Source organism: Oncorhynchus mykiss, chromosome 18 (assembly GCF_057628025.1).
Source record: "Oncorhynchus mykiss isolate SJ-2025 chromosome 18, ASM5762802v1, whole genome shotgun sequence".
NCBI lineage: Eukaryota > Metazoa > Chordata > Actinopteri > Salmoniformes > Salmonidae > Oncorhynchus > Oncorhynchus mykiss.
Genome location: NC_143039.1, coordinates 53570326 through 53596801, shown reverse-complemented (window position 1 = coordinate 53596801; position 26476 = coordinate 53570326). Strand labels below are relative to the sequence as shown.

Genomic DNA, 26476 nt, shown 5'->3' with positions numbered 1-26476 from the left:
TTCAATAAGCATTTTTCTACGGCTGGCCATGCTTTCCACCTGGCTACTCCTACCCCGGTCAACAGCACTGCACCCCCCACAACAACTCGCCCAAGCCTTCCCCATTTCTCCTTCTCCCAAATCTGCTCAGCTGATGTTCTGAATGAGCTGCAAAATCTGGACCCCTACAAATCAGCCGGGCTAGACAATCTGGACCCTCTCTTTCTAAAATTATCTGCCAAAATTGTTGCCACCCCTATTACTAGCCTGTTCAACCTCTCTTTCGTGTCGTCTGAGATTCCCAAAGATTGGAAAGCAGCTGCGGTCATCCCCCTCTTCAAAGGGGGTGACACTCTTGACCCAAACTGCTACAGACCTATATCTATCCTACCATGCCTTTCTAAGGTCTTCGAAAGCCAAGTCAACAAACAGATTACCGACCATTTCGAATCTCACCATACCTTCTCTGCTATGCAATCTGCTTTCAGAGCTGGTCATGGGTGCACCTCAGCCACGCTCAAGGTCCTAAATGATATCTTAACCGCCATCGATAAGAAACATTACTGTGCAGCCGTATTCATTGATCTGGCCAAGGCTTTCGACTCTGTCAATCACCACATCCTCATCGGCAGACTTGACAGCCTTGGTTTCTCAAATGATTGCCTCGCCTGGTTCACCAACTACTTCTCTGATAGAGTTCAGTGTGTCAAATCGGAGGGTCTGCTGTCCGGACCTCTGGCAGTCTCTATGGGGGTGCCACAGGGTTCAATTCTTGGACCGACTCTCTTCTCTGTATACATCAATGAGGTCGCTCTTGCTGCTGGTGAGTCTCTGATCCACCTCTACGCAGACGACACCATTCTGTATACTTCTGGCCCTTCTTTGGACACTGTGTTAACAACCCTCCAGGCAAGCTTCAATGCCATACAACTCTCCTTCCGTGGCCTCCAATTGCTCTTAAATACAAGTAAAACTAAATGCATGCTCTTCAACCGATCGCTACCTGTACCTACCCGCCTGTCCAACATTACTACTCTGGACGGCTCTGACTTAGAATACGTGAACAACTACAAATACTTAGGTGTCTGGTTAGACTGTAAACTCTCCTTCCAGACCCATATCAAACATCTCCAATCCAAAGTTAAATCTAGAATTGGCTTCCTATTTCGCAACAAAGCATCCTTCACTCATGCTGCCAAACATACCCTTGTAAAACTGACCATCCTACCAATCCTCGACTTTGGCGATGTCATTTACAAAATAGCTTCCAATACCCTACTCAACAAATTGGATGCAGTCTATCACAGCGCAATCCGTTTTGTCACCAAAGCCCCAAGCCCTCGCTTCATACTCGTCGCCAAACCCACTGGCTCCATGTCATCTACAAGACCCTGCTAGGTAAAGTCCCCCCTTATCTCAGCTTGCTGGTCACCATTGCATCTCCCACCTGTAGCACACGCTCCAGCAGGTATATCTCTCTAGTCACCCCCAAAACCAATTCTTTCTTTGGCCGCCTCTCCTTCCAGTTCTCTGCTGCCAATGACTGGAATGAACTACAAAAATCTCTGAAACTGGAAACACTTATCTCCCTCACTAGCTTTAAGCACCAACTGTCAGAGCAGCTCACAGATTACTGCACCTGTACATAGCCCACCTATAATTTAGCCCACACAACTACCTCTTTCCCTACTGTATTTAATTAATTTATTTATTTTGCTCCTTTGCACCCCATTATTTTTATTTCTACTTTGCAAATTCTCCCATTGCAAATCTACAATTCCAGTGTTTTACTTGCTATATTGTATTTACTTTGCCACCATGGCCTTTTTGCCTTTACCTCCCTTATCTCACCTCATTTGCTCACATCGTATATAGACTTGTTTATACTGTATTATTGACTGTATGTTTGTTTTACTCCATGTGTAACTCTGTGTCGTTGTATGTGTCGAACTGCTTTGCTTTATCTTGGCCAGGTCGCAATTGTAAATGAGAACTTGTTCTCAACTTGCCTAACTGGTTAAATAAAGGTGAAATAAATAAAATAAAAACAATAGATGTACTGCTTGGATTCTTTACATAAGATAGAAATAAGCTGAAACATTTTTATGTAATTAATTTCATTATTCTTTTGGCCAAATTTCATATACACAAATGTACATTTACAAACAAAAAAAACACATTTTCGTACCCTACAAAAATAAATTGTACTGTATCTTAAGACAGTTAAATACTCTAACAAAAAAGCTGAATTGTAAGTGTATGTATGTCCCTTAAGGTCCTTGTGTAAAATTGTAATGTGATATTGTACCCCCTAGCTCGATTGTCCATTGTTTATAATCTATACATACACTTGTGTTCCCTCATGTACTTTCTGTATTGATTTGTTGTTCATGAAAAATAAAATAAATATATATTTCACCGGATGTATAGATGTGAAGCATCCGCTTGAATAGTTTTCTGTTCCCCAAACTGCATTCTGTTACGAACAGATTGGACTACGTTGTGTAGACTTTACTCTTTGCGTTATTTCTGAGCGCAAAGGCGAATTGAGATATTGCACACGCGAACTTCAGCTACTCTGAACGAAAATATGCAAATATATGCTAGAACGCGCCAATAGGATCTCACTAGGCTCGTGCTTGGCTCTGTCCAGCTCCCTGCTTATTCTGCCCACTATGACGGGCTGTGGTGTATCTTGGTTAAATTATCCTTTGTACTTGTCAGACAGTTAATTGCTACACAGATAGAGATCCTAATTCTGTTTCTACAGATATAAATAAATGCTAGCCATTATTTGATTTTAGAATATCCCACTTTTGATAGAGACCAACTTTCTCAGATGGACAGCCATTCATAAGAAATACGTTGCAGAAGTAAAATATGTATTTATTGGAAAAAGTTTTTATTCTGCACAATTCTGCCACAATGCATCAGCAGGCTCAAACCTTCAAGACTAAATACATTTTTTGCTTCTCAAGGACTGAAAACATAGAAAACCCAACAGGTATACAGTACATACACCTAACAATCAATTGCAAATGAGACAGGAAGTAGTAGAAACAAAGACAAAAAAAGAACAAACTCATAGCACACTAGTCAAACTTCTTCCAAGGAGGGCCGAGTGTATGCAGGTTTTCGCTCCACCTTGTACTCGACTGATGAATTAAAGTCACTAATTAGTAAGGAGCCCCCCTCACCTGGTTGTCTAGGTCCTAATTGAAAATTAAAAAAAACAGCAGACTCTAGTCTAAGCCCTCCATGGAGTGAGTTTGACATCCTTGCCATAGATGAATTAACATGTGAAAATAATGGTAAAAACACCAGGTGAGGTATTCTGTTATCCAAAAATATTAACATTCAACAAAGTGAGTGGACAAAACAAAACAGCAAATTAACAAGGGTGAGGAAAGCAAAGTTGAAAGTGATGGAGGCTATGGAAAAATTCAGTATCTGAGCGTACTCATTACGATCCATTACGTAGTTTCAATAAAGGGAAAGAATAGCACAGCTGTTGATACACATTCTGAAAAGAAAAAGCTAGACAGAATCTTACAGTTATGATTATACTCGGTCTCATCTGGTCAATGGACTCATAAACACATAATAGATTTGAGTTTCTATTGAGAACGGTGGCCAGTAACTATCATACAAAATGACATCACTAACAGAAAAAAGGTATTCTGATAAACATTTACACATACTGTCCATTAAGTTTTGAACAGGAGAGTTAATAGTTTAGTTGCTTAAAAAGTCAGTAATCAATTATCCCAGTTTGTATAGTATGAGTATTCCATAATACAGGTGTACTTTATAGCTTTAACAGTTAAGACCGTATTTCAAAACAAGCAGCAAGTAAAATATCCTTCAAACTGAATCATGGTCAATGGGCTGAAAAACATCTCTAAACGATGCCCCCTAGAAATAAAATGGTGGATTTAACCATGTGTTGGTTGTATGTAACACAGCTCTCGGAACCAACCCCTGAAAACGGAGTGTCACTCAGAATCAATACCCTTCGTTGAACTAATAAATTCCTGGCTTTATATATATTTTTTTACACTTATACAGAGGTTTGTTCTAACATGTAGCCTGTGAGAATGTCAACATTTGAATTACAGTTCTACGAAAAGGAGAATAATAAGTAAACACCTCAAATTAAGTTGACATTTAATCTTGACAACACTAGCAGGCAGCTCAACATCAATATAAAAGTATACATTTCAGGGCACTGCAATCTGCTGCAGTCAGCCAGGTAAAGGGATCTATATACACTGTACATGTACTCTGAAGTGACAACTCAGACAGCCACCGGCTCTGGTTCTAAAGGATCCATCTCTGGAACATCCTGATGTGGTTCTAAAGGATCTTCTTCTGGAAGAGACATTTCTGGTTCTGCTGGTTCCGCTTCTGGAGAACCTGCCTGTTCTGGTTCCACTTCAGCCATCTTCTCAGGTTCTGCAGGTTCCACATCTGGGATGATGAGGTCGTGCTTAAGTTTCTTCAGCTCAGTCATGTTGAAGCCCATGAAGATGGTAGGGCTGTTCCTCTGGATCGCCTTCATGCACTTGGTGCGCTTCATTCCAAACAGAGTGGACACCTCAGTCCGGGTCAGCCACAGTCTCTTGGAGAGCTCCTCAGACTCCTTCTTTGTGGGATACGGCTTGGTGTGAAAGTATCTTGTGAGGAAGTCTTTCCGCTCCTCAGAGGGGCGTTTCTCCATCCCACTGGGGTCCAGGGCTAGCTGAATAGAGGGGTCAGTCAGGGGTGCCTGCTCTCGTTTCTCCTTCTCTCGTTGCTTGCGGAAGGCTGCCCGCGCATCCCTCTCTTTCTTGTTGGCCTCCATGGCCTCCCTGAAGGCTGCCTCCAGCCTCAGCTTGCTCTGCAGCTCAGCAGGTGACTCGGAGGAGTGGGGGATGGGGACGGAGGGCTTCGCTGCCATGGGGACGGGAGGGAGCTGGGTAGAGTACCGACCTGGCACCTGGATCATCTGGTTAAAGGCCATGACCTGCTGCTGGCGTCCGTTGGTGGGGGTGGACTGGAGACTGTCTGCATCTGTAGGGGTCTTGGGTGCACGGCGGCACCGCTGTAGATGGATGATTATAGCTTTCTGCGTGGTCTTGCCTGTGTAAACGCCGTTGCAGTAGATGCATTTGAATGCTGAGGTCTTGAGGATGGCATGGACAGTGGGCGCAATGCAGTGCTTCCCACTCAGATGGGCCCGGTAGTTCTCCAGTGTGACACACTTCTCTTCACAGAAGGGGCAGTCGGTCTGCATCGTTTTACTGGGGTTCCGACACACTTCCTGTTTACCACCAGGTTGCATCTTGAGGAAGATCAGGTCCAGGGAGTTCGTGACCAGAGCTAATTTCAGTTCTGCGTCTCCTAGGATTTCTTTGGGGGCCGTGGTGTTAATGTCAAAGTAGGGGAACAGAAGGTTACCGCTGTCGTCTGTGTACAGTCTATACTCCCGCCTCATGAAGTCACAGTTGGCCTTCTGTGTGGGGTTGTGTTGTGTGTTTGTGTGTTCAACCAGTTGTTGGATGGAGTAGAACATCCCAGGACAGTAGAGACAGTTGAGCCCGTGCAGCAGGTGTTCAAAGAGGCCCTTCTCAGACAGGAGGATCTTACACTTCAAACACTTGACTGTCTTGTCAGGCATCTTCCTGAGGAAGGGAGCACGGGCAGCCAGGCCCTGCTGCTTGGCTGTTCTGGGCTGGGCCTTGTGGGCAGCCTGCTGGTGAGCCTCATAGACATTGGAGGGGAGCAGTTCATTACAGATGGGACAGGTGATCCACTTCTTGGCTTTGGCGTTGAGAGCGGGGTTACCTGCTGGTTTGATGGGTTGAGGAGCCTTGCTCATCAGCTGGACGTTGCTCGTCTGGCCGGGCATGCCCATTGGTGTTGCGAAGGTGTAGGTGGGCATGCCGTTGACCTTGTTGCCTGTGGGGATGAGGTGGCTGAGGAGGGACTGGGAGGTCAGCATGGTGCCCTGAGGGGTGCTCTGGAGAATGGTACTCTGGGGGGTCCCATGGTTCAGGGGGAGGCGCTGAGTCATCATGAGGGACTGGGACATCCCTGGAATGCTGATCTGCACCCTCGGGGGCAGGAAGACCTGCTGGGGCTGCTGCTGACCTTGGACCCCTATGAAAGGCACCTGGTTGTGAGGAGCACCAGGTAGCGAGGTGCCAGAGGGCAGTCTGACCATGGTCTGGCCGATGGGCATGGTGGCTGAGATGGCCCCCTGTGGCATAGCACTCTGCAGGTTGACAGTAGCACCAGGCTGGAGGAGGCCTTTAGCATTAGCACCGGCCATATGAACCAGGGTTGAAGACTGTGGGGGGAGGAAGCTCTGTTTGGCCCCGGCCAGCTGCTCAGGACTGGATACCTGTGGCAGCTGGTTTTTAGGGGCCAGTGTTTGGTAATTTGAAGGCTTGGTGTACTGAGTGTTCTCTAAGATCCAGGTCCTTATCTGAGCGCAGGCCCACTGGTGAGTGGGAGAGGACAGGATATGGTGCAGCATGTGCTCCGTGCTTTCGATGGCCATCTTACACACCTTACAGAACTGCCTGGAGGCTGTATGGGGGAACTTAGTGTCTGGTATCCGTCCTGAGAAGTGGTGCCACAGCTTCTCCAGGTGGTTAAGCAGGACGTGCTTCTTCATTGAGAACAGGTTTGAGTCCACATATCGGCACTTACGACACTTAAACCGGTCCCCTTTCTTGGTAGTTGAATGCAGAGACTCTGCATCCTGGTCCACGTTCGGAGAGCCATGGAAGAGGAGGAGGTGCTTCTTGAGGACTCGGGGGTGGGCGACAAAGGGGCAGATCTGGCAGGGAGCCAGGACACACAGTTTCCTCTCATACTCATGGTTCCGCTGCAGATGACTCTTGTAGGAGTACCAGTTCCGTGTAGAGTACTTACAGAGGGTGCAGCACAACAGCCGTGTGCGGTATGGCCACTGGGGAAGAAAATGCACAGTCAACAAGAGTGATTAGCAAAATAAGATTATTTACCTCACTCTAAGGAATGAATGTTCGTTTTTTTTGTCTGAAAGGGTGTGCCCTACATAGTGCACCACTTTTGTCAGAGCCCTATGGGGATAGGGTGGGAATTTGGGGAATAGGCATCCATTTCAGTTGATTCAGTAAGAACTGAATCAACATGTATTTAAAAAAAAAAAATTAAACACACACACACAGCTATTCATTTTGACAGACCCCAGAAATATTGGCACATTTAATCAATCAGTTGAATTATAAACTATTCTGTTTCAAATTAAACACTTGCTTGGTTTGTTGACATCCCCATCAGACTAGCTAATCTTTCCAGGTGCTATTGTACCTTTTTCTTTCTCTTGCCTGGAAAGGGCTCACTGAAGTCCACCCACTCGGTCTCCTGGAACACCTCATCAGAATCCAAATTTTTTTCCTTCTTCAGCTCCTGGAAGATGGTGACAGACAACATACAGCTAAGTATCACAGGAAGAAAACAACACTGATCAATGATCTCTGATCATTCACTGTCATGCATCCCAAATGGCATCTTATCCCCTTTATAGTACACTTCTATATAGCCCATAGGGAACAAGGTGCCACATGGGACACAGTCTTTAAAAGTTATGGGAAAAGTACAATCATGACTCTAAACAATGGGTAAAATGGCAATAATTAGGCATTCATCTAGCCGACAAACAATAGTTGCTACACTGATCTGATAGTTTTAAACGTAAAAATTGCACAAGAAATACCTACTTCCAGAAGGACTTTACAATTCTCCAGTCCAAAGTCACTCAAAATATGTTTAACTTTTCTCCTTGTTTTTCTGATGTTTTCCAAGTTTCCAACAGGGACTTGATACATTGTTCCTCAGCTTCCTAAAAGAGAGAGGCATCTTGTTAGGCCAGGTAATATAACCTACAGTACACTTTAGACTTATTAACTCAGTTATCCCAGATCTGTTAGCCTATTAGCCATTTGTGTAAACTGTGCATAAAAGTACCATAACAATAAGCCTGGGGACATGGTTAGTATAACAACCTGGGTCCATTTCAAATTGTTAACATGGATAGGCCTAAATGAAAATACACTACCCATGAATGTAGCCTATGGATTCATGTGTTTATGGCCCATATAACCTAGTGACATCATCTTAAGAATTGTAAATGCATTCATGAAGCTAGATAACGTTACACTCACCCAGCATCATCCTTTAGCTAATATAGCTACACTCACCCAGCATCATCCTTTAGCTAATATAGCTACTCTCCAAATCAAAACACACTGCAAGATAACATGAACAATTGGGTAGTTGCCATACGGCCAAAACAAAGGTGAAAAAATAATGTCTAAACAACGGCCACCTTAAATGTTTAGTTTATATACAATTTCATGTATTGGTGCCTTGAATGTGTCATCTGGTGTGACATTACAATGCATGTTAATATAAAAAGGTCGAATGATTCCCAAATTGACAAGAAAATAATTGTTATTATTTAGTTACTTCGGTAATCATAATCTGGCATTTCAATTGAAAAACACAAATTCCTTTTATTCTCGCTATTACATTTTGAATAAGGTTCATAGTAATTTCACTAAACCGCGATAAAAAAAAAGTTACCTGCCTCATACTTAAAATACTTTTTGGCGTGAACCAATTTGGACATTGTCACACGGATACGCAACTGGCAGTCAAATGTTACTTTCAAAAACATACATGTACATTTCTGACCACTAAAAAAATGACTCTGAACATCAGTTCTAAAAATCTGTAATGGATCCTCATTCAAGTATTTTGTGTGTATTTTGTGTGTACAAAAGGTCCAGTATTGCTTTTTTTCATCACTAGCTGGCTAACGAAAGTTACTTGCTTCCCTGACTCGGGAGTTGATCATTTGTGTTCCTGGTGCTTTCCCTGGATGTGGTAGACGTTTTCCAGACTCCCTCTTCGGAATTAAATCCTGATTCGCAGTTACCCGTGGTCACCATTTAGGTAGGCACAGAAACTACCATGGAAGTTGAAAGGGCAACTACCATTCGAATGGGACGTCTGTGCAATCAACTGTAATCAAAAGCGGCCGGGGGACCGGATAACTAACTAAACCCATCGAATTGTACGCATTGGCGGGAATAAAAACACATTAGCTAAAATGCTAGCTAGTTGTGTTGAACGCAATGATAAATCATTGGTTGAACTGCATACACACATGCCTGGTTGGCTGATTTGTGACAGCGCATCTGCGCAACTGTTGACAATGGCTACAATAGGTGTAGATTTGTGATGAACTGTTGAGGATGCTCACATGACATAAAATTACCTTTGCTTTGGCGTCTCCGGTTATAAAAGGATGGCTGTCGCGTCTTTTTTTCCCAATCTGGATAGTTTCACCAATCCGCAAGCGCTTCAGTCTCGGTGTCACGGAAGTGTGCAATCAATCCACCTGGACAATGCTCTGCCACTTACCTCTCCAGACAACATGCAGCCGCCAAAGTTAATTCAGGAAAAAATGATTTACATTAAAGTGAAATAATTGGTGTATTATGCTGTTTCACCCTCCTCCTGAAGTATATAAAAAAAAATGGCGCTGTGTTCAGGACATGACGTTTGGGTCCTAATTAGCATATACGGAAGGTGACCAATGAGATTGAAGTTAGCCGTGGACTAAATTGAGGAATGTTCCAAACATAGTTGGAAGGTTCGTAGAGATTTAAATCCATTTCACACTTAATTGATTAGTTAATTGGGCTAATAAACATTTATATAAGAGCACTAAAGAGATGTGGGAGTGGCTACAGACAAAATGAAGGCTATGGAAAAAGCTAGCTAGTCACATGGTACAATTCAAAACAACCAATAGGCTGTCCGGAAATTGAGGCAAAGGGGAGGGCCAAAGAGAGTATGGTGACGTCATATCATGCCACAGTTCATCAGCCAATAGTAGACGACTCTTCCAGTCCATTATTTGAAGAAAATGTTTTTGTAAGAACGTGAGTACATAGCAATCTTTATGATAATGAATTAATGGCAAAAAAAAAATTTGCATTGGTATTGCAAAGGTAAAAATCAAGAATAACAATTTTTATCGTTATATTTTGAATGTTATGCAAAAAATAATAAATCCAAAGGTCTAGCCCCAGTGAAATTTGGCTCGCCATGTAAAGCTATTCAATCACCAGCATTCGGTAAAACTATCTTCGGTAACAAGACATAAACACAGATTTACAAATGGTTCATCATATATGCTTGTAAATGTCTTGATTTGGTGCCCTAATGCCGTAGTCACTCACCAGTCACTAGGCGACCATCTCTTGAAGGCCCTTAAAACAACCTTATCAACTATTTTTGCGCATATGCCTTTCATTTGCACAAATCAAACAATTCAACCCAATTGGTTAACATGTTGCTGATACATTTCGTAAAGTTGGACTTTCCTCAACTTTCAGTCCTATAGTCAGGGTTCTATTGTCAACAGTTGCATCGCCACCTTCAGTTGAAAATAAATAACTTCTGGCCAACTGTGATCGCCCCCTGGAGGCCAACACTAATATTGCTGACCTAGCCCAAAATTGTTACAGGCTACTGTTATCTCCTCAAAGAAAAACTCAGCATTCTTTACGTATTATTGTATTCATCATGATGGAAATGTATTTTCAAGAGCAATACTCAATGGCGTTGACTGTGAAATTACTCAATATGCGTCATATGTGAACAAGGGGCCAGTCATGGTAGCGAGATGACAGTGTACATTGTGGCAAACTCATTCCACGGTGGGCCGAGTGTCTGGGGGTTTTCGCTTCTTCCTTGTATTTGATTGATGACCAGGTGAGGAACTCCCCTCACCTGGTTGTCTAGGTCTTAATTTAAAGGAAAGAACTAAAACGTGCAGACACTATGCCCTCCGCGGAGGTGTACACCCCTGGTGTACATTGTTTCAGAAGTGACAAACTAAGTACTGTAGCAGAATGCATTCACAAAGTTTTGCTCATCTTCCTGTCAGAGGATTTGGTGTCTGGGTTGCATTTACTACCAGGGTCAATAGGTCATCTGGGCCTATGTCTTGATCTTAAGCTGTCATAATTTGCTTGACTGCATCTGAAATGGCACCCTATTCCCTATATAGGGCACTACTTGCCCTGGTCAAAAATATTGCACCATATAGGAAGTATATACGGTGCCATTTCAGAAGCAGACATTTGTTTTGTGTTGCAGGACAACATACACATAGCCTGGTCAACTTATAGGAGTTTACATGATGGTTGACATGCATTACTATAAAAGTGTATAAGGTTGTGGGTCAAGGGATCTTAATAACACAAAAAGGAAACTGAAAACAGTGAGGATGAAGCTGGCTAGCCTTCATTTGAGCATGTGCTTCACATGATCAGCATCAAACCCGAGTGGCGCAGCGGACTAAGGCACTGTATCTCAGTGCAAGAGGCGTCACTACAGTTCCTGGTTTGAATCCAAGCTGTTTCACATCCGGCCGTGATTGGGAGTACCATAGGGTGGCGCACAATTGGCCCAGCGTCGTCCAAGTTTGGCCGGGGTAGGCAGTCATTATAAATAAGAATTTGTTCTTAACTGAGGGTTCGCGCCCAGGCTCTGTCTCAGCCGGCCACGACCGGCAGGTCTGTGGGGCGACGCACAATTGGCCTAGCGTCGTCCGGGTTAGGGAGGGTTTGGCCGGTAGGGATATCCCATGATATGTCATTTCCGGTCACAACTTGCAGATGTGCTTCACATGATCAGCATCAAACCCGAGTGGCGCAGCGGACTAAGGCACTGTATCTCAGTGCAAGAGGCGTCACTACAGTTCCCGGTTTGAATCCAAGCTGTTTCACATCCGGCCGTGATTGGGAGTACCATAGGGTGGCGCACAATTGGCCCAGCGTCGTCCAAGTTTGGCCGGGGTAGGCAGTCATTATAAATAAGAATTTGTTCTTAACTGAGGATTCGCGCCCAGGCTCTGTCTCAGCCGGCCACGACCGGCAGGTCTGTGGGGCGACGCACAATTGGCCTAGCGTCGTCCGGGTTAGGGAGGGTTTGGCCGGTAGGGATATCCCATGATATGTCATTTCCGGTCACAACTTGCAGATGTGCTTCACATGATCAGCATCAAACCCGAGTGGCACAGCGGACTAAGGCACTGTATCTCAGTGCAAGAGGCGTCACTACAGTACCTGGTTTGAATCCAAGCTGTTTCACATCCGGCCGTGATTGGGAGTACCATAGGGTGGCGCACAATTGGCCCAGCGTCGTCCAAGTTTGGCCGGGGTAGGCAGTCATTATAAATAAGAATTTGTTCTTAACTGAGGGTTCGCGCCCAGGCTCTGTCTCAGCCGGCCACGACCGGCAGGTCTGTGGGGCGACGCACAATTGGCCTAGCGTCGTCCGGGTTAGGGAGGGTTTGGCCGGTAGGGATATCCTATGATATGTCATTTCCGGTCACAACTTGCAGACTTGTTTTCGAGTTGCTGTGCGTTTTGTTGCCAACCTGTTTTGCTACCTGACACATTTACGGTTTTTACTTTTTAATTACCGTTTATAATTTTGTTTTTTTTTCCTCAACTTTTTCACTCCAGACGCTTTATCTGGACACGATTCGTCAGGACCTCCAACAGCCGAAGCTAAGTAGTAACATTAACATGATGCCTTCTAATTGCAGTCGCTGTACTCGCCTTATGGCGAGGATAGCTGTGCTACAAGCCCAGCTTCAGACGCAATCGCTAGGCAAGGGTAATTTCAGTGTAGGAAAGGATGAAACCCCAGCGGGTCGGAGTCAGAGGCCGAGTCTTCTCTGGTCTCTACTCCTCCCGTTACGGGGTCTGAGACGCCGAAGCTTCCCACCATTAGCTCTGACAAATTGAAAACTCTAGTCATTGGCGACTCCATTACCCGCAGTATTAGACTTAAAACGAATCATCCAGCGATCATACACTGTTTACCGGGGGGCAGGGCTACCGACGTTAAGGCTAATCTGAAGATGGTGCTGGCTAAAGCTAAAACTGGCGAGTGTAGAGAGTATAGAGATATTGTTATCCACGTCGACACCAACGATGTTAGGATGAAACAGTCAGAGATCACCAAGCGCAACATAGCTTCTGCGTGTAAATCAGCTAGAAAGATGTGTCGGCATCGAGTAATTGTCTCTGGCCCCCTCCCAGTTAGGGGGAGTGATGAGCTCTACAGCAGAGTCTCACAACTCAATCGCTGGTTGAAAACTGTTTTCTGCCCCTCCCAAAAGATAGAATTTGTAGATAATTGGCCCTCTTTCTGGGACTCACCCACAAACAGGACCAAGCCTGACCTGCTGAGGAGTGACGGACTCCATCCTAGCTGGAGGGGTGCTCTCACAGTCAGTGTAGTCAGCTCAGCTATCACCATTGAGACTGTGTCTGTGCCTCGACCTAGGTTGGGCAAAACTAAACATGGCGGTGTTCGCCTTAGCAATCTCACTAGGATGAAGACCACCTCCATTCCTGTCATTATTGAAAGAGATCATGATACCTCACATCTCCAAATAGGGCTACTTAATGTTAGATCCCTTACTTCAAAGGCAATTATAGTCAATGAACTAATTAATCACTGATCATAATCTTGATGTGATTGGCCTGACTGAAACATGGCTTAAGCCTGATGAATTTACTGTGTTAAATGAGGCCTCACCTCCTGGCTACACTAGTGACCATATCCCCCGTGCATCCCGCAAAGGCGGAGGTGTTGCTAACATTTACGATAGCAAATTTCAATTTACAAAAAAAAAAAAAGACGTTTTCGTCTTTTGAGCTTCTAGTCATGAAATCTATGCAGCCTACTCAATCACTGTTTTATAGCTACTGTTTACAGGCCTCCTGGGCCATATACAGCGTTCCTCACTGAGTTCCCTGAATTCCTATCAGACCTTGTAGTCATAGCAGATAATATTCTAATCTTTGGTGACTTTAATATTCACATGGAAAAGTCCACAGACCCACTCCAAAAGGCTTTCGGAGCCATCATCAACTCAGTGGGTTTTGTCCAACATGTCTCTGGACCCACTCACTGTCACAGTCATACGCTGGACCTAGTTTTGTCCCATGGAATAAATGTTGTGGATCTTAATGTTTTTCCTCATAATCCTGGACTATCGGACCACCATTTTATTGCGTTTGCAATCGCAAAAAATAATCTGCTCAGACCCCAACCAAGGATCATCAAAAGTCGGGCTATAAATTCACAGACAACACAAAGATTCCTTGATGTCCTTCCAGATTCCCTCTGTCTACCCAAGGACGCCAGAGGACAAAAATCAGTTAACCACCTAACTGAGGAACTCAATTTAACCTTGCGCAATACCCTAGATGCAGTTTCACCCCTAAATACTAAAAACATTTCTCATAAGAAACTAGCTCCCTGGTACACAGAAAATACCCGAGCTCTGAAGCAAGCTTCCAGAAAATTGGAACAGAAATGGCGCCACACAAAACTGGAAGTCTTCCGACTAGCTTGGAAAGACAGTACTGTGCAGTACCGAAGAGCCCTTACTGCTGCTCGATCATCCTATTTTTCTAACTTAATTGAGGAAAATAAGAACAATCCGAACTTCCTTTTTGATACTGTCGCAAAGCTAACTAAAAAGCAGCATTCCTCAAGAGAGGATGACTTTCACTTTAGCAGTGATAAATTCATGAACTTCTTTGAGGAAAAGATTATGATTATTAGAAAGCAAATTACGGACTCCTCCTTAAATCTGCGTATTCCTTCAAAGCTCAGTTGTCCTGAGTCTGCACAACTCTGCCAGGACCTAGGATCAAGAGAGACGCTCAAGTGTTTTAGTACTATATCTCTTGACACAATGATGAAAATAATCATGGCCTCTAAACCTTCAAGCTGCATACTGGACCCTATTCCAACTAAACTACTGAAAGAGCTGCTTCCTGTGCTTGGCCCTCCTATGTTGAACATAATAAACGGCTCTCTATCCACCGGATGTGTACCAAACTCACTAAAAGTGGCAGTAATAAAGCCTTGAATCAGAAAATATAAAAAACAATCGGCCTATATCGAATCTTCCATTCCTCTCAAAAATTTTAGAAAAGGCTGTTGCGCAACAACTCACTGCCTTCCTGAAGACAAACAATGTATATGAAATGCTTCAGTCTGGTTTTAGACCCCATCATAGCACTGAGACGGCACTTGTGAAGGTGGTAAATTACATTTTAATGGCATCGGACCGAGGCTCTGCATCTGTCCTCGTGCTCCTAGACCTTAGTGCTGCTTTTGATACCATCGATCACCACATTCTTTTGGAGAGATTGGAAACCCAAATTGGTCTACACGGACAAGTTCTGGCCTGGTTTAGATCTTATCTGTCGGAAAGATATCAGTTTGTCTCTGTGAATGGTTTGTCCTCTGACAAATCAACTGTAAATTTCGGTGTTCCTCAAGGTTCCGTTTTAGGACCACTATTGTTTTCACTATATATTTTACCTCTTGGGGATGTTATTCGAAAACATAATGTTAACTTTCACTGCTATGCGGATGACACACAGCTGTACATTTCAATGAAACATGGTGAAGCCCCAAAATTGCCCTTGCTAGAAGCATCTGTTTCAGACATAAGGAAGTGGATGGCTGCAAACTTTCTACTTTTAAACTCGGACAAAACAGAGATGCTTGTTCTAGGTCCCAAGAAACAAAGAGATCTTCTGTTGAATCTGAAAATTAATCTTAATGGTTGTACAGTCGTCTCAAATAAAACTGTGAAGGACCTCGGCGTTACTCTGGACCCTGATCTCTCTTTTGAAGAACATATCAAGACCATTTCAAGGACAGCTTTTTTCCATCTACGTAACATTGCAAAAATCAGAAACTTTCTGTCCAAAAATGATGCAGAAAAATTAATCCATGCTTTTGTCACTTCTAGGTTAGACTACTGCAATGCTCTACTTTCCGGCTACCCGGATAAAGCACTAAATAAACTTCAGTTAGTGCTAAATACGGCTGCTAGAATCCTGACTAGAACCAAAACATTTGATCATATTACTCCAGTGCTAGCCTCTCTACACTGGCTTCCTGTCAAAGCAAGTGCTGATTTCAAGGTTTTACTGCTAACCTACAAAGCATTATTACATGGGCTTGCTCCTACCTATCTCTCTGATTTGGTCTTGCCGTACATACCTACACGTACGCTACGGTCACAAGACGCAGGCCTCCTAATTGTCTCTAGAATTTCTAAGCAAACAGCTGGAGGCAGGGCTTTCTCCTATAGAGCTCCATTTTTATGGAACGGTCTGCCTACCCATGTCAGAGACGTAAACTCGGTCTCAACCTTTAAGTCTTTACTGAAGACTCATCTCTTCAGTGGGTCATATGATTGAGTGTAGTTTGGCCCAGGAGTCGGAAGGTGAACGGAATGGCTCTGGAGCAACGAACCGCCCTTGCTGTCTCTGTCTGGCCGGTTCCCCTCTTTCCACTGTGATTCTCTGCCTCTAACCCTATTACAGGGGCTGAGTCACTGGCTTACTGGGGCTCTCTCATGCCGTCCCTGGAGGGGGTGCGTCACCTGAGTGGGTTGATTCACTGATGTGGTCATCCTGTCTGACCCCCCCCCCCCCCCTTGGGTTGTGCCGTGGCGGAGGTCTTTGTGGGCTATACTCAGCCTTGTCTCAGGATGGTAAGTTGGTGGTTGAAGATATCCCTCTAGTGGTGTGGGGGCTGTGCTTTGGCAAAGTGGGTGGGGTTATATCCTTCCTGTTTGGCCCTGTCCGGGGGTGTCCTCGGATGGGGCCACAGTGTCTCCTGACCCCTCCTGTCTCAGCCTCCAGTATCTATGCTGCAGTAGTTTATGTGTCGGGGGGCTAGGGTCAGTTTGTTATATCTGGAGTACTTCTCCTGTCCTATTCGGTGTCCTGTGTGAATCTAAGTGTGCGTTCTCTAACTCTCTCCTTCTTTCTCTCTCTCTCGGAGGACCTGAGCCCTAGGACCATGCCCCAGGACTACCTGACATGATGACTCCTTGCTGTCCCCAGTCCACCTGGCCGTGCTGCTGCTCCAGTTTCAACTGACCTGAGCCCTAGGACCATGCCCCAGGACTACCTGACATGATGACTCCTTGCTGTCCCCAGTCCACCTGACCGTGCTGCTGCTCCAGTTTCAACTGTTCTGCCTTATTATTATTCGACCATGCTGGTCATTTATGAACTTTTGAACATCTTGGCCATGTTCTGTTATAATCTCCACCCGGCACAGCCAGAAGAGGACTGGCCACCCCACATAGCCTGGTTCCTCTCTAGGTTTCTTCCTGGGTTTTGGCCTTTCTAGGGAGTTTTTCCTAGCCACCGTGCTTCTACACCTGCATTGCTTGCTGTTTGGGGCTTTAGGCTGGGTTTCTGTACAGCACTTTGAGATATCAGCTGATGTACGAAGGGCTATATAAATACATTTGATTTGATTTGATTTGAGAGACTGGTGCACTTCACAAAATAGATGGCATCACGAGGAGGGAAAATTATGTGGATACATTGAAGCAACATATGAAGACATCAGTCGAGAAGTACCCTACTCAACAAATTGGATGCAGTCTATCACAGTGCAATCCGTTTTGTCACTAAAGCCCCATATACTACCCACCATTGCGACCTGTACACTCTCGTTGGCTGGCCCTCGCTTCATACTCGTCGCCAAACCCACTGGCTCCATGTCATCTACAAGACCCTGCTAGGTAAAGTCCCCCTTATCTCAGCTCGCTGGTCACCATAGCATCTCCCACCTGTAGCACACGCTCCAGCAGGTATATCTCTCTAGTCACCCCCAAAACCAATTCTTTCTTTGGCCGCCTTTCCTTCCAGTTCTCTGTTGCCAATGACTGGAACGACCTACAAAAATCTCTGAAACTGGAAACACTTATCTCCCTCACTAGCTTTAAGCACCAACTGTCAGAGCAGCTCACAGATTACTGCACCTGTACATAGCCCACCTATAATTTAGCCCAAACAACTACCTCTTTCCCTACTGTATTTAATTAATAATTCATTTTGCTCCTTTGCACCCCATTATTTTTATTTCTAGTTTGCACATTCTTCCATTGCAAATCTAACATTCCAGTGTTTTACTTGCTATATTGTATTTACTTTGCCACCATGGCTTTTTTTGCCTTTACCTCCCTTATCTCACCTCATTTGCTCACAACGTATATAGACTTGTTTATACTGTATTATTGACTGTATGTTTGTTTTACTCCATGTGTAACTCTGTGTCGTTGTATGTGTCGAACTGCTTTGCTTTATCTTGGCCAGGTCGCAATTGTAAATGAGAACTTGTTCTCAACTTGCCTACCTGCTTAAATAAAGGTGAAATAAAAAAATAAAAAACCAGGTAGGCCAGTTGAGAACAAGTTCTCATTTACAACTGCGACCTGTCCAAGAAAGCAAAGCAGTGCAACAAACAGAGTTACACATGGGATAAACAATCATAGTCAATAACACAATAGAAAAATCTGTATACAGTGTGTGCGAATGAAGTAAGGAGGTAAGGCAATAAATAGGCCAATAGTGGCGAGGTACAATTACAATTTATCAATTTACACTGGAGTGATGTATGTGCAGATGAGGATGTGCAAGTAGAAATACTGGTGTGCAAAAGAGCAGAAAAACAAAAACAAATATGGGGATGAGGTAGGTAGGTAGTTGGTTGGGCTATTTGCAGATGGGCTGTGTACAGCTGCAGCGATCGGTACACTGCAGCTGGCTGCACGTAGGAGGCAGTTTATACCTTTGCAGAAGACTATGGGAAGATCAATTGCATAATCCTCACATCCTCCACTTGTCTCCTACTCAACCCATTGGAGGTCAGAGGGGAGGGACCTCAGGCTTTCTCATCTAATTGGTTTTGAGGAGATGAGAGGACGCGAGGAGTAGCCAATTGAGATCTTCCCTAGTTAAACTGCGTTTGAAATGGTACCCTATACTTTACTACAGAAGGGATACTCGACTCTTACCCTACAAGGCACGGCGCATCCCGGTTTTCTGTTCTACCTGAATTACTCATGCCTGGTGTCCCAGGTCTAAATCAGTCCCTGATTTATAAAGGAACAATGAAAAAATGCTGTGGAACTGGCTTCGCGGTCCAAAGTTGAGTTTGAGGGTTTTATAGGGTGCCATTTCCTAATAACAAGGCATGTATGGATGAAATGTTATCCAATATTGGGAACTAATACTATAGTTTGAGTAACAGAATAAGGCAAATCGTACCAGAAACGTATTTGGGAATGAATTTATTATGTTGTATTCCTGTGCACCATGTCTGGACTAGAGGTCGACCAATTAATCGGAATGGCCGATTAATTAGGGCCGATGTCAAGTTTTTATAACAATTGGAAATCGGTATTTCTGGGTGCCATTTTTTTTACACCTTTATTTAATCTTTATTTAACTAGGCAAGTCAGTTAAGAACACATTCTTAATTTCAATGACGGCCTAGGATTATTTTTTTACCTTGTCAGCTCAGGGGAACCAATCTTGCAACCTTACAGTTAACTAGTCCAACGCCTGCCTGCCTGTTACGTGAATGCAGTAAGCCAAGGTAAGTTGCTAGCTAGCATTAAACTTATCTTATAAAAAACAATCAATCAACGACTGTCGTTGCTCCAATGTGTACTTAACCATAAACATCAATGCCTTTCTTAAAATCAATACACAAGTATACATTTTTAAACCTGCATATTTAGCTAAAAGAAATCCAGGTTAGCAGGCAATATTAACCAGGTGAAATTGTAATTTCTCTTGTGTTCATTGCACGCAGAGTCAGGGTATATGCAACAGTTTGGGCCGCCTGGCTCTTTGCGAACTAATTTGCCTGAAATGTACGTAATTATGACACAACATTGAAGGTTGTGCAATGTGACAGGAATATTTAGACTCATGGATCCCACCCCGAGGTGATAGTTTCCAGATTTGACCTAAGGCTTGTATTTCTGTGTGTTTATTAAATCTATGATTTGATATTTGATAGAGCAGTCTGACTGAGGGGTGGTAGGCAGCAGCAGGCTCGTAATAGTCAAAGGTATATGGTTTAGAGAGAAATAGTTGACGCGTTGTAATTCATGTAATAACTTGCGGCTACATTTGAAAGGAGTTCCTTCGTTATTTTACCGTTCCTGTCTTCCATAGAGAATGTCTTGATCTACTTCAAATAATGTCTGTGTTTCGTGCAGGCTTAAACCGCCTCGGGGTTTTGATACCCGTGTAAATCTCACTAGGGTAAGGTAACGTTTGTCAACATATTTTCATAAATCTACAAAACAAAAACGATCTTTGCTTATATTTAGCCAATATTGATCAGAATTACCTTGTCCTATGGATATCTAGTTATAAAATTGGCAAGGTGGTGTAAGCCTACACGAAACACAGACCTTATTTTAAGTGAATCTAAAAATATCCTATGGAATGAATGAAGGAACCGCTTTTCAGATTTTGCTAGGTGTCATGGGAATTATGACTCGCACTTTGGTAGTCAATTCTTACCATGTCCATTATTAAAAATAGGAATTCCTGCATATAGAAATTAGTTTTTGTTTTCAACATTCATCACAGGTAACTTAAACTCTATTTTTATTCAAACAGATGAGAGTATTTCCTAAGCAGACTCTTCAGTATCATTGTCTTTACAGATGGCAGAGAAAAGCAAAGCACCAGTGTGGGACTATTACATGGAATTGGCACCAGGGAAAGCAAGGTGTCTTATTTGTGATAAAGATGTAAGCATGGGGTCAGCAATGGCTAAATAAAAAAAATACCACCAACCTGTGGAATCACCGTAGGAACACCCATCCAAAAGCCCATATGTATTATATTAAGTTAAAATAAGTGTTCATTCAGTATTGTTGCAATTGTCATTATTACAAAAATGTGTGTGTGTGTGTATATATATATACACACACACACATTTTAAAAATTGGCCGATTAATCGGTATTGGCCTTGAAAAATCATAATCGGTAGACCTCTAGTCTGGACATCACAATTCACCACCACTGTAACAGTATGCAGTTAACTGTGCAGAACACATTTGTCTCAATTTCCTCCTAATACAGAATAACTGGTTAATGAGTTTATTGAAGACAAGAATCTGACAATCATTCTCTCACACACACGTAAAGTTGAAAAGTAATATAAAAAGCTAACTCTGTGGAAGGTACATGATCCTTCCATTTCCTCCTATGCTCCAAAGTTATGTAGTGCCAATCTGAACATGTCATTTGTGCAGATCCATTTGTTGTCCACGTTCTTCAGCAGGAACGTTTGTTGAAAACCCATCACCTGGTCCGTGTCAGCCTTTTAAAGAAAAGAGAACAGATGAGCATCATCCTCTACCAATATAATTTACTAATCTATCATTATTAGGGTTGCAAAGGGTCTGAAACTTTCTGGAAATGTTCAGGAAATTTTCCATGTGACGTTAAGACCGGGAATTTTGCTTAAATTCACCAAAAAGTTAGCTTATAAAGGTGAACCTTTATTGTATTATACATGTAAGGCAATTCTAGGTCTTGTGGCATATTTTGGTTAAACTGTCTGCAATACAATGGAACTGCAACCCTCTGCATGCACAGTGCATTCGTCCATCGCATGTACAGCTGATTCTCAAGATCTTGCACACTAATGAGATGCTATTGAGTCCACACTACTACACTGTCTGAGCCAAAGACTACATGCTTTCTGGTAAGTTTTTACAGTACTGGGTGGGATGAATATATTTTATGACATACATTTTTTGTTAACTAGTAAATAGTAGTCATCAAGTTATGGCATCAATCTACCTCATCAAGCAAAGTGTGAAGAATAAGAGCAACACATTGAAGTTGCCCTGCAACACCCGTTGGGGTGGTGTTGTCATCACGTTTGACAGTCTCCTGGAGGGGAAGGAGTCTCCAAGAATTGGCCATATCACAGTCTGCCGATATAAACAGCCCCATCAAGAGGATCCTCCTGGATGATGTGTTTTGGGAGAGAGTGATAAGCAGCCTGAAACTCCTGAAACCTACAGCAATAGCCATTGCACGGATTGAGAGAGACAATGCCATCCTGTCTGATGTTCAGACTCTGCTTGCAGATGTAAGAGAAGAAATCCGTACAGCCCTGCCCACTTCACTGTTGCTCCAAGCAGAGGAATCTGCAGTTCTGAAATGCATCAAAAAGTGTGAAGATTTCTGCCTGAAGTGGTAAGCAGCCTGAAACTCCTAAAACCTATAACAGTATGTAGGAGAAGAAATCCATACAGCCCTGCCCACTTCACTGTTGCTCCAAGCAGAGGAATCTGCAGTTCTGAAATACATCAAAAAGCCAATACACACCGCAGCGTACATGTTGGTATGCTGGCAAGAGCATCCTGTCTGATGCAGCGATCAACAAGGTCTATGGTGTCATTACTACCGTGTCTCGCCACCGTGGCCTGGATGAGGGCAAGGTTCTTGGCAGTCTGGCAAAGTTTTTATTTCACCATTATTTAACCAAGTAGGCCAGTTGAGAACATGTTCTCATTTACAACTGCGAACTGACCAAAATAAAGCAAAGCAGTGCGACAAAAACAGCAGTTACACATAAACACAGTCAATAACACAATAGAAAAAGACATGTACACTGTGTGCAAATGTAGAAGAGTAAGGCAATAAATAGGCCATGGATGTGAAATAATTACAATTTACCATTAACATTGGAGTGATTGATGTGCAGATGATGGGCAAGTAGAGATACTGGGTGAGAAAGATCAGTAACAATATGGGGATAAGGTAGTTGGGTGTGCTATTTACAGTTTGGCTATGTACAGGTACAGTGATCGGTAAGCTGCCGATCACTGAAGTACACTTCCAAGCAAGGGCTTTGGGATGGAGATGCAATATGGCACTCGTGCCAACATATCTCATCAGCCACCTGGTGGAAGGGTCTTTGTGGATCTGAGGCTCTTTCCCCTGTTGCCTCCATCATCCTCCAAATCCCACCACCTCAGAGCGCAACTGGTCCTTGTTTGGGAACACACACACCAAAGCACGCAACAGGCTGAACAATACAAGGGTTGAAAAATTGGTGGCCATCCAGGCAAATTTGAGGCTTTTTGAGCCTGACAACAAGCCATTCTCAACAAGGTTGGAAATTGACAGTGAAGATGAGGTCTCAGAGTCTGATGTTCAAGAGGTGGACATTGAGGAGGTCCAGGGAGAACTCATGGAAGCTTGAGAGGAAGACAACCATAGCTTTAGTTTCTGGACTATCATTTCACAGATTTGTTGAAAATGTTTTTGGGAGATGCGATGGATCATTGAGGATCATTCAATATTCCTTTTATTTTGTTGTTCAGTGAAATCCTCCCATGTGAAGAGTCAACTCATTTAATTAAAGTTAAATTCGTAACTAAATTGTTTATTTCTATTGGAAGGATTTAATCATTTGCAATTATGTCTACTCAAGGTAAAAATATGTCTCCATATGACATGGTAAATATCCAATGCAAAAAAACATTACATTTAAAAATATATTAATTTGCATATATATTTCCGTTAATTCCCATGGAAAGTTTCCCTCTGAATATTCCCCAAAATGTGCAACCCTAATCATTACATACAGTAGAAATTAACCACAATAAGAACCATCGATTTGATTCTAAAATTGATTACAGTTAAGCTCAAGTGTCTTTAAGTGGTATTAAAATGAAAACAGGAGCAGCTCCTTCCATGTTCAGCGGTGAAACAAAGACACCGATGAATGTTCCTGCAATTTATTGTGCAACGTTTCAGCCCAAGTGTGCAGATATCCATCTTTATTTTGTGGCATTTTTTGTACCCAGGTTCACCAGTGTCACTATGCTAGCTTAGCAGCTTCTTTCCTTTCCTCAACTTGTCTTTGACTGGGCTTAAAGTAGGGTCATTTCAAGCAGTTGGTGAGTTTCTGGTTCGATGTCACTCAGTTACTCTCGCCCCTCTAAACTTGCACTACATTGACCCCAGCCTTTGATCTAAGCTTAACTGTGGATCCAGGTCACGGCACCACTGTAACCCGCGTCACTGTGTTAGCTTATTCTCTCAACTCGCCTCTGACTTGGCTTGACTACAATCCTCTGCTACAAACAGTTAACACACATGACTGTCAACTTGACAATATATACACCAGTTGTGCCACTGAAAAGGATGCAAATCACTGGCGCCACCTCAAGCTGTGGGTGAGTTTCTGTTACGATCTCCCTGTTACACCAGCAAGTCACTCAACGTGTGTCCACTACATTTGAAATGACCTACCTTGAGCTGTCCCATCACCATGCTCATTACACAGCTGTCTGGCGTGGGCTGGTGGTCCTGTGCGGTGATGCTGTGCTGAATTGACTGGAACGGTAAGCTCTGCAGTAAGGGAGAGAAGAGGTATTTTATGTCTGTACCATGTTAAAATAATTAGGCTATACATTATAATTACTTTGAAGTTTAAATGAAGATGTCACTTACAGTGATCTTCTCCATAATGGCTTTATGCCCCTGGAAACCAACTCCTTCCCATGTTAAACATGACGCATCAGTCTGGACACACAAACATCAATAATTTATTAAGACAGCGAGCTCTCACATCAGTTACACACTGAACAACATGAGCAGCTGTGTATTCATTAGTTAGATTCCGTTGCAAGACGCTTTGCGGAATGGGAGGGACCTACCTGAATTAGACCAATAGAAATTCTTGTTTTCGTTGTAAAATGTTTTCCGCTTGGAGTAAACGGTTACCAACCCAAATGTTTTGCAACGGAATCTGACCAATGAATACACCCCATGGGTCCATCTCAAAAGTTTTCCTCGATTCCTTATATCCTCTCATCCATGCCACTTTCTCAAAGCACTTCGGAGGATAGCCCTTGAACATGACTCGACATGACTCAATTCCAATCCATTACACATCTTCTGTACAGGGGAGTTAAGAGTCCTGACACTCAATCTGAACATTAACACGCATCGCTTGCAGTACCCATAGCTGTATGGATCTTGAAAAATTGCAACAGTAAGTATATTTTAATGCTTTTTTTCTCGATGATGAAAGGGCCATATGTTTCAGAAGCCATATTGTAAGCAATGATTGACGTTTCTAAACGTTAAAACACAGCGTTGGGATTGTGGTTCACATGAGCAAAGCTGAAAACTGTAGGGTTATTTGAAGGAGAGAGTCCAAGTGAAGTAGGCAAGGAATTAAGAGCGGAGAGTCACCCCAGGTTTCCAGACAAGGTTGGTCCATGAAACACCATTACACATCTCTAACTGTGTTGAAATGTAAATACTCACATAGAGATCGGCGAGTTTGGTTCTATCAGAATCAAATTGTTGGTAATAATGTTGCACAAAGCCTGCACCTATCTGCTCCCAAACCGGTTTGCTTGCCATGATTCAAAGTGCAGGTAGGAATCTGGAGAGGAAAATGCGACTTGAATATGACGTAGCCAACAGCGCATCTCTGATGAGCACATTCCACGTGTTGCAGAATCATTCTGAATTATAATGAATGGAAAAGATAAAACTTTACAGTGTCATCATGTATTTATCCACTTATCAAGAGAACATGAGCACGAGAATGGCTAACTAGCTAGCTAGATCTCAAAACTGGAAACACTAGCTAACGTCAGTTAACGGAATGAATACTGCGTTACATAGCGAACTAGTTATATACAGTAGCAAGCTAGCTCGCTAACTAGTTTAATGTCAGTACATTATTCCACTCAGAAAAAGACAACTAAACTTTTACTTTGTGTTGCAAAGAATAATTTCCCCTATAAACTACATGTTTTATTGTTGAATAGTTGTGTAAAACTTCATATGGAACTTACCTTAATATGCAACTTGCTAGTAATCCAGTGTGGATGCACAACAGGTCTCTCCCGCTTCATCCGGAGAAAAAAACTTGTGTTGTCATATACTGGGGCCAAACAACCAATAGATGCGCTCTTCGGCTTGATTGACGGGTACCTACGAGCGGGAATGGCACCCAAATGGGCGTTTCCATCAAAATGATTTGGGAGAAATACCAAAGTGCAACCAACCTTGGTAGCTCAATTATTTTCAGCCCATTGATAATGAAATGTACATTAAATGTTATTTTTAATGACAATTAATACTTTTGTATAACATTGAGAATATTTTTTATTTAACCAGGCAAATCAGTTAAGAACAAATTCCTACATGGACAACTGTGAGTTAATGGATATGACAATGTATACTTTTATATTATTATTTTTTTAAATATTTTATTTTTATTTCTACTTTGCACATTCTCCCATTGCAAATCTACCATTCCAGTGTTTTACTTGCTATATTGTATTTACTTTGCCACCATGGCCTTTTTGCCTTTACCTCCCTTATCTCACCTCATTTGCTCACATCGTATATAGACTTGTTTATACTGTATTATTGACTGTATGTTTGTTTTACTCCATGTGTAACTCTGTGTCGTTGTATGTGTCGAACTGCTTTGCTTTATCTTGGCCAGGTCGCAATTGTAAATG

General features: G+C 43.0%; 2 protein-coding genes across 2 annotated transcripts; both read right to left on the bottom strand.

Moving 5' to 3' along the window:
- Positions 1 to 2860: 2860 nt before the first annotated feature.
- On the bottom strand, positions 2861 to 9777 carry LOC110496370 (activity-dependent neuroprotective protein 2a-like). Its single transcript, XM_021572231.3, has 4 exons — positions 9293 to 9777; positions 7731 to 7852; positions 7321 to 7419; positions 2861 to 6937 (listed from the first exon to the last, which is right to left on the bottom strand). The coding sequence occupies exons 2-4, from the start codon at positions 7836 to 7838 to the stop codon at positions 4277 to 4279; spliced, it is 2868 nt and encodes a 955-aa protein (XP_021427906.3). The 5' UTR covers positions 7839 to 7852; positions 9293 to 9777; the 3' UTR covers positions 2861 to 4276.
- A 9436-nt stretch (positions 9778 to 19213) lies between these two features.
- Positions 19214 to 25913, bottom strand: LOC110496368 (nuclear transport factor 2). The gene is made up of 5 exons (XM_021572230.3): positions 25802 to 25913; positions 25263 to 25383; positions 24441 to 24512; positions 24240 to 24338; positions 19214 to 21285 (listed from the first exon to the last, which is right to left on the bottom strand). Exons 2-5 carry the CDS (start codon positions 25359 to 25361, stop codon positions 21169 to 21171), a joined length of 387 nt encoding a protein of 128 aa, XP_021427905.1. The 5' UTR covers positions 25362 to 25383; positions 25802 to 25913; the 3' UTR covers positions 19214 to 21168.
- Between the last annotated feature and the right edge of the window lie 563 nt (positions 25914 to 26476).